Here is a 7972-nt window from a genome sequence, read left to right as displayed (position 1 = left end):
CTCCTGAGCTTCATTGCCGCTCAGAAAAAAAAAAAAAAAAGTCTTTAACTACCATTTGGCTGTCTCTGCCTGTTTCCATCCCCCACACCTTATTTCTTTCCTCTTCTGTTTCAATCTCAGACACGTCTTCTCCCACCTATTCCCTCTTTGGGTTTGTTTGTGCGTGGTTGTCAATGCAGCTAAATGCAAAGAAGATGTGCTTTTTTCATATGGCAGGTTGAAGCGAATAGCTCGCTGAAATGTCAGAAAACTAAACCTTCCTGCCGCTAATGATGCTCATATATATTTCATGATTCAATCCGAAAGGTAAAAACAGTGGAATGCGTAGTAGAAGTCTCTAATGCACCAACTAATGGCCCACATAACAATGGGAGAGAAATACTGAGAAGATGTTTTGAAACATAGAGTGCATCATTATTATGTACAATAAATGCATTTCCCTTCTTATTTTCATGGAATCTCTCAGCACAAATACTGAGGAGAGCAAGACACACACACACACACACACACACACACACACACACACACACACACACACACACACACACACATTTCAGATAGAAATTAACCTGTATTGATTTTAATCTTTCAGTAAATACAAAGCACCTGCAGCTGTACAAATCACATTATTCTGACAGATTTAGCTGTGAAACAAGGGGATCCAACAGGGCACCTACTCATCACCAATCAGTGTGTTCATTGAGCAAATTAGAGGAGGATATGTCGTCCAAACTCATTATAGATTGCGCAACAATTAAACTTAAAGTGGAACTCTCAGGCCTTGCCCTACGTCTGGGAAGTCATTATTGATTCCTGGTGAAACTTGATCATCATGGGTGGTGCACTGTATGTGCCAGTAATATGCGTGTTATATAATTACTGTAAACGGTAAACATCCCGAGGAGCCGGTCGGACAGTGACTCGGCATTTTTTAGGTCAACATGCTTGTGTTTTTCCAAGAATTTATTTTTATATAAAGATCACTGTGTGCCCAGTTACCTGCCTTGTTATTAGCCTGCATAATAAAAGGGAGCAAATAGGTGACTGTGGGCGTTGACAGTTTGATAGAAAGCAGATTCATAGGGCCAAGGTCACACTGTTGTCCAATGTTGTCTGTATGTCCTTTCAAGTGACCCTCTGTCACAAAAAAGGTAATAGAGTTTCTGGTTCATGTTCATAATCATGTCAAATCTAGATGGATGTTTGAAATAGTCATGCGACAGCCATTAATGCTAGTATATATGAGCTAAGCTAAGCTAACCATCAATTTAATGCAACAAAAGCTAAATATAAAAAAGACAATGCTGGAATTATTTAAGTTCCAGCATGTTATGTCCCATTACACCATTTTGTACAGGTTACGCAGAATAACAGAGGCTAATTAGTGTGGTAGGTGGATTTCTTACCTTTGGACAGAGCCAGGTTAGCTGCTCCCCGTTGCTTCCAGTCTTAATGCAAACCTAGGCAAATCGCCTACTGGCTTGAGCTTTATATTTAGAGTATAGACATGTCAGACAGTCATGATATCAATCTTCTAATTTAAGTCTGGGCAAGAAAGCAAATACGCATATTTCCCAAAATGTTTTTAAAAAAATCCCTCTAAGGCCATGGTTACTATAGTTACCTTGTTTGTGCTTCCAATACCTCATGGCAAAATGCATGTACATAAGATGTGAGATGCTCAATTAAAGAATAATTTTTAATACTTTTTACCTGACAAGACGAAGAAGAGGAAAATTTGAGAAAATTCTAAAAAAAAATAAAGACGGCTCTGTGTAGCAGTGTTTGGTTTTTATTTTCTACCTTGATCTCACGGCCACCTATGGGCATCCTGACCCCCCCAGGTTGGGAACCACTGCAATAAAGTAGTTAGCTATAGTATCTACCTAATGTGAACCTCTATTATATCCACTGGCTCATGTGCAAATCATATGTATATATACAGTGAGGACATGGTGGCTGGCTCATTTCCAAGCTGACAATGAAATGACATTAATGCAAATTGGTCACACCTCTCAATATGAGCAACCATTTCCCTGTCAAAATTAGGAGAGGGAAGAAATAAGTTACGTTGACTGAATTAGTTTGAAAGATGCATTGTGGGGGATGTCATGAGAAAGAACCTATTAGAACAGAATAAAGTGCAATTCGACAGAGGTTTAATGCAGAACACACGGGGCAGTGCGAGTCAGTGCTCTATTCCTGCGAGGGCAATTAACACTCTGCTGCTCGCAGTGCGGATACACATTAAATATTGATCCTTCCATCACTGTTCACATTAATTTGCATCTTCAGGGGGAGTTTCTAACTCGTTTTTTCCCACCTCCCTCCATCTTTGTCTGTGTCTGCTGCTCTGGAGTAAATCACAGGGCACAATATTACTGCCTGCAGTGATAATTAAAGGAAGAGCGGAGCACGCCGCGGATAAATGATGATTTAGTGAGAGCACATAGGATCCAGAGGTTATGTGAATTCTTGTGAGGTAAAGATACTGTGTAATGTATGTATATGTAATGTATGTGAGGCTGTGCTGTTATTTGTCTTGAGTGAAGCTACCCCCCTAATCCCCTCTTTATGAGACAGGTATCATGGGTGGGTGGGGTGGGGGTGTGAGCACCAAACAAAACTCCACAGATTAGAATTATAGTCATAATTACTGATATCCATTAGAGGAAGTAAAACAGGCCGCCAAGAGCTGTTTTTCATTAACCATCTCGTATGATCAAGCTGCTTCATTTCAATGGTTGTCATTTTTATTCATGGGCTGTGGATGTGGGTATTGCCTGGGATTTAATTGGAAATGATTCACTTAACTGAAGGGGATCACTCAGAATTTGAATTTTTGTCTTCCCCACCCAGAGAGCAGTTGTGTCCACCAAAAACATGCCAGGAGAAACACAATGCAGATGACAGCAAGTTGCCAAAATCTCAGATCCAGTACATCACATGTCATTATACAGTACTACCACCATGTGGTCATAAACCATTAATGCATGGTTTCAAAACAAAAAAAACTTAACACTTGTAAAACCGGTTTATTTTAAAATCTATTTTCACACTGCGGCTTGAATTTATGCACAACAGAATCAGCAGGAAAAAAAAACAACAACAACAGTTGTATTTACATAAGAGAGATTTACAGAAAAATTTCAAAATAAGATACAACTACAATTAGAAGGATTATTAAGGTTTATCTTGAATTTGACTGAACACTTACAGCCCATTGTTTCTTTTTGGGATCATTTCTTTAGCAATTCAAGTACAAACCAACGGGACTGAAAACCACTCTACTGTAAACTGTGCTGTGAGTCAGATGGGAAACTTATCTAAAAAATATGATTTTTCAGTGCAATTATTTTAGTCCTATTGATTTAAACAGTGTCTACCTCCAATGTCTAAACCACAGCAGCAAGTGTATTTCCAATAAATCTCAAAGAAATGCGCGGATAGTTCATGATAAATTGCTTACCTGAACATTTTAATGAGGAACAGTCCACATTTATCAGGTTGCAATAGGACAACTCAATACCCACAGTTTAGGATTTATAACAGGCACTGATAATACACCTCTGATTATGGAGAAATCCATCCCCTAAATTCTGTGCAGTCCATCGTCTCAGAGGCATCAGATGGGAATGAGTTCAAACTCTCAGACTAATAAGGAACACACAACAGCAAAATCAAAGTAAGAATAAATAAATAGTAATTTTTTTTTTTTTTTTTACACTCAATTTGAAAGACTGATGTTCTGAAACGCTCTGCTGTCGCGTGTGTGCAGTTAACAGAGGTGAACAACACTGTGGATGGAGAACGCACTGAGAACTTATCACATCGTTTGGATTGAACAACACACACACACACACACGCACGCACGCACACACACACACACGCACACACACACACGCACGCACGCACACACACACACACACACACACACACACACACACACACACACACACACACACACACACACACACACACACACATCTTTCAGGAATAGATGCTTTCACAAAATACTCCATGATTTAGGGGATTACAAGGTGCTTGATTGCATCAACATGAATGATTTCCATTTCCATTATTCTGATTAGAAACAGCCTCTCATCAAAGTCTCATTTAACCGTTACACTACTTACTATAAATGTCCTAAAAGCACTTCTGCATGCCAGAGCTGTACTTCCGTTTTTTGAAACGGCTGCGCAGACACTAAAGTTTAAAGAACGTAAATAGGGCAACCTTTTTCAGCTAAAAGAATCGAAATCCTGGAAGTGAGAAAAAATGTGTCCTGAGAGACGCGGGTCGGAGAAGCAAGATGGGAGCATGCTTACAGGAGAGCACGGGGGAAAACTAAAACACCACTTAAGGCTACAAAACTGTCTGTGTATCAACCAGAGAATACTTGAAACCAGAAACCCAGCTGACCGCCGACAACACATCACCGACGAGAGAGGAAAACAGTGTTTACCTCAGTCTGAAATATCCGAGCCGGGGAAACACTTTTAAACACATTTTAATCTGGATGTAACAACTGGTCTGCCCGGGGTTTAACAAGTTTGCTAACAGATAAAAGCAGGGGTTTAACTGTAGAGTGTGTAAACCTTTTTATCACTGTGCTGTTTCTGTAAGCCTGTATGTATAGGTTTCTGTAGTTACTGCTCTCTGCTTCTGTACGGCAGTGTGTAAGGATATAGTTCAGCTGTGATACATGTTATTGTAGAGATATAATATCGCTGAGCAGGTGATTTAATGAACACTGACCTAACACTGATGAAAGCGCTGAGAGAAAAGTGGAAAATTTGCAAATTGTCACAGGATGACATGATGTTTTATTTTATTTAGAGGCCTCTATCTTTCCACTGGAGGGTCCGGCAGTAACAGCTGAAGAACATGCAAGTTTCAGTAGTTATTTGGTCCTTGCTTACAGAGAACACACACGCACACACACGCACACAAACACACACACACACACACACATAACCTGAATCAGCCTGTAGAGCAATGACAGGAAGACACAACACATCATGTGAACACACAGGAGAGACTCACATTGCTGGTGAGCAGGAGATTCAAAGGGGAATGCTTGTCTTTTTCATTTGGTGCGAGGAAGCAAAGCGCTGCACCCTTTTTTCTTTTTTTTTTTCTCAGCAAATTTCACTGTATGCAAAGAAGGTATCCATGTTGTCTTGCGCTGAACTGAGGAGAGGAATGTTGAAAGCACAGGAGAGACTCCTGGATCAATTAACGCGGATCCTTAAATCCGTAGTTTTCCTTTCATTTTACAGTTATGAGAGGTGCTGTTCACTCCAGCTGCTCTGTTCCACTGACTCTGACTCCACTGAGTTTGTGGTGATCCAGTTTGAGTATCAGTAAATCAGTAATAGAGATCGGTGTTGTTTAAAGATGATGATTTTTCAGTCTGGGGGGGCCCCACACTCCACTCTGGGCTACCCATCCACAGTTTGACAGATTCATTGTGATTGGTTGAAGAGAAGGAATCAGATGTCAGTGGACTCCTTCCTCCAAAGATCCTTTAGTTTCCCAAATTTTCACTGTGCGGTCACTGTCAAAAAAAAATAAAAAACAAAACAAAACACACACACACACACACACACACACACACACACACACACACACACAGGGAAAAAATTGAGGTTTAATATGTTTGCAATAAAACACACAACAGTGTCATTACAGACTTGACAGTAATGAAAAATGTTGTGTGACTCACTCCGAGGCGGTGAACAGTTGGCAGCTGTTGGTGGCCAGGCCATTAATGGGGCTGTCGTGTCCGCGGACCTCGCCGAGGGGTGCTAGCGAGTCGGCGTGCCAAAGACGCAGCAGCCCTCCCCTGCATCCGCTGAGCAGCACCCGGGAGCCTGGCACCACGCCCAGAGCGCTCACCCAGTCTGCCTGGGCACTGGCCGACTGCTGGAGGAAAAAAAAAAAAAACAGCTGACGGGTTAGTTAGAGCAGACTCTATTTTGTATCTCAGGTCATAGATTTCAGTCGTTTCTTTGTCAGCTTATATGAGATTTAGAAATCTGGGGAGACAAGCTTGAATGTGGAGGCTACCTGTAGCAGCTGTTTACCGGCCAAGTCCCACTTTTTGATGTAATAGTCTCTGGAGCCGCTGTAGAAGACGTCTCCGTACACAGCGAGGGACTCCACGCCTTCCTGATGAGTGGGCTCAAACGTATGGCTGGAGGTGATGCTACCCTGAGCGCCCTCTGCTACTTCGAACATCTGGGGAAAAAAAAACAAAAAAAACATGGTGTTGTTTACTGCATGCAAAAGAATGGGAATGTAATTACAGTTGTGTGCGTGTTTTGTCTCTTACTTTAACATGATGGTCTTTGGAGCCGGTGAGGACAACATCCTGTCCATGACCCAACTTATCAACAGTCAGACACATGACCGGTCCCAAATGGCCAGTCAGCTTCCCCGTGGACACGAACCTGAAGAAAAAAAAAAAAAAAAAGGAAGGAAGATGAGATTAATTCTCTCCTCTCTGCCTCTCAGGAACGGGTTTGTACAGCTAAACCTCTAATCTGTGTTTAAACTCACTTGCGGAGGTCCCACATGCGCACAGCGTTGCCAGCAGCAGCATAGAGGAAGGAGCCAGAGGGGTTGAGGGCGATCTGGTTGATCTGGCTCTCTCCTGGTGGGATGGATAAACTCCGCGCGGAGGAACACGTGTCTCCCGAGCCCACCTGGCCTGACGACCTGTCACGCACAGACACGTATAACACATCGCCATTAGACGTACTGCACTCAGGTGAAGCTATAATAGACGTCGGATGTTATGGGTGGTGCCCTTACGTAAGCGTCCGTATACACTTGGCAGAATCTCGTATGTCCCAGACTTTGATGTAAGCAGTGGAGACGGTGAAGACGAGGCTAGAGGTGTACCTGAAATATGGCAACAAAAACAAGGAAATCATTTATCAAAAGTACATCAGACTACATACAGTTATATTAAGTGAATAATGCATAATGAACTTGTACGTTTCCTGCATATCAGTACCTGACTGAGACAACACTGCTGGGATGATCTGCTAAAGACATTATCTCTTGACCCGTCACCAAGTTCCAGACTTTACATGTACGGTCTGAAAACACACACACACACACACACACACACACACACACACACACACACACACACACACACACACACACACACACACACACACAAATCACATGTTAGACAATAGGCAGAAAAGGTTTGTTAATGATCGTGATCAGGGCTGATTGAGTTTGAGGAAGTTAAAATAAAGCAATAATGTTTTTTGAGTTGGAAATAATATTTTTTTTTTTACCTTTGGATCCTGTGAAGAGCAGATCATCAGTGGCATCGACACACAGAACAGGCTTGGTGTGGCCCTCAGCGACGTAGACACACTGGAGTTTGGCCCCCCGGCTGTTCTTAGGGGCCGTCACAGGGTTGATCACACCTCTACAATAACACAAGACACAATATAAACTGTACCTAGTGAATTTAGCTTCCATTTACCAACCAGTCCTCGGCCTCTGAGAAGCTTCGTAGAGTTACGCTACGATACATAAAACACAAGAGTGCGTTTCAGTTTGCATTTAAAGAGAAGTAGCCCAGAAGAGTCCTTTTAAAAAGCTGAAAAAATGAATAAACAGAGGTGGATTACCTATGGCTTTCAAATACAGGTGGCTCCTCCAGCCTGACAAAATAAAACAAAATGACATCAAACAGCTGAAACGGGGTGAAAACTTCAATTTAAGGAAACACCAACAAAAGGATAAAAGAGTGTACAGCCATGTTAGCGGCTCTGTGAGGTTGAATGCTAATGACACTACGCTAACATAATGCTAACAACGACAATGCTAACATGCTGATTTTAAGCAGGGATGGGAATGTCATTAGTTTTGCAGGTATTTAAATTATCAGTTGAAAGTTGTTGTTTTTTTTTTTTTTTTAATCAATAATTCGGAATTGGGA

The 7972-nt window shown here is 41.7% G+C and overlaps 1 protein-coding gene across 4 annotated transcripts in view; it reads right to left on the bottom strand.

The window, feature by feature from the left end:
• Window positions 1-3019: 3019 nt before the first annotated feature.
• LOC130163403 (kinesin-like protein KIF21A) overlaps window positions 3020-7972 on the bottom strand; it is a 42928-nt gene continuing 37975 nt past the window's right edge. For 3 of the 4 annotated variants that reach the window (XM_056367583.1, XM_056367580.1, XM_056367581.1), the window contains 9 exons: window positions 7662-7694; window positions 7320-7456; window positions 7025-7109; window positions 6820-6909; window positions 6565-6723; window positions 6338-6455; window positions 6073-6243; window positions 5729-5928; window positions 3020-5560 (listed from right to left, as the gene is read on the bottom strand). In XM_056367583.1, the coding sequence (XP_056223558.1) occupies window positions 5503-5560; window positions 5729-5928; window positions 6073-6243; window positions 6338-6455; window positions 6565-6723; window positions 6820-6909; window positions 7025-7109; window positions 7320-7456; window positions 7662-7694 (1051 nt within the window). In that variant the 3' untranslated portion in view covers window positions 3020-5502. The remainder of the gene's footprint in view (window positions 5561-5728; window positions 5929-6072; window positions 6244-6337; window positions 6456-6564; window positions 6724-6819; window positions 6910-7024; window positions 7110-7319; window positions 7457-7661; window positions 7695-7972) is intronic. The other variant, XM_056367582.1, reaches the window with a different exon arrangement.

This window comes from Seriola aureovittata, chromosome 22, assembly GCF_021018895.1.
Source record: "Seriola aureovittata isolate HTS-2021-v1 ecotype China chromosome 22, ASM2101889v1, whole genome shotgun sequence".
In the NCBI taxonomy this organism is placed as follows: Eukaryota; Metazoa; Chordata; class Actinopteri; order Carangiformes; family Carangidae; genus Seriola; species Seriola aureovittata.
The sequence above is the reverse complement of the archived record's forward strand: the minus strand, read 5'-3'. Positions and strand labels throughout refer to the sequence as shown.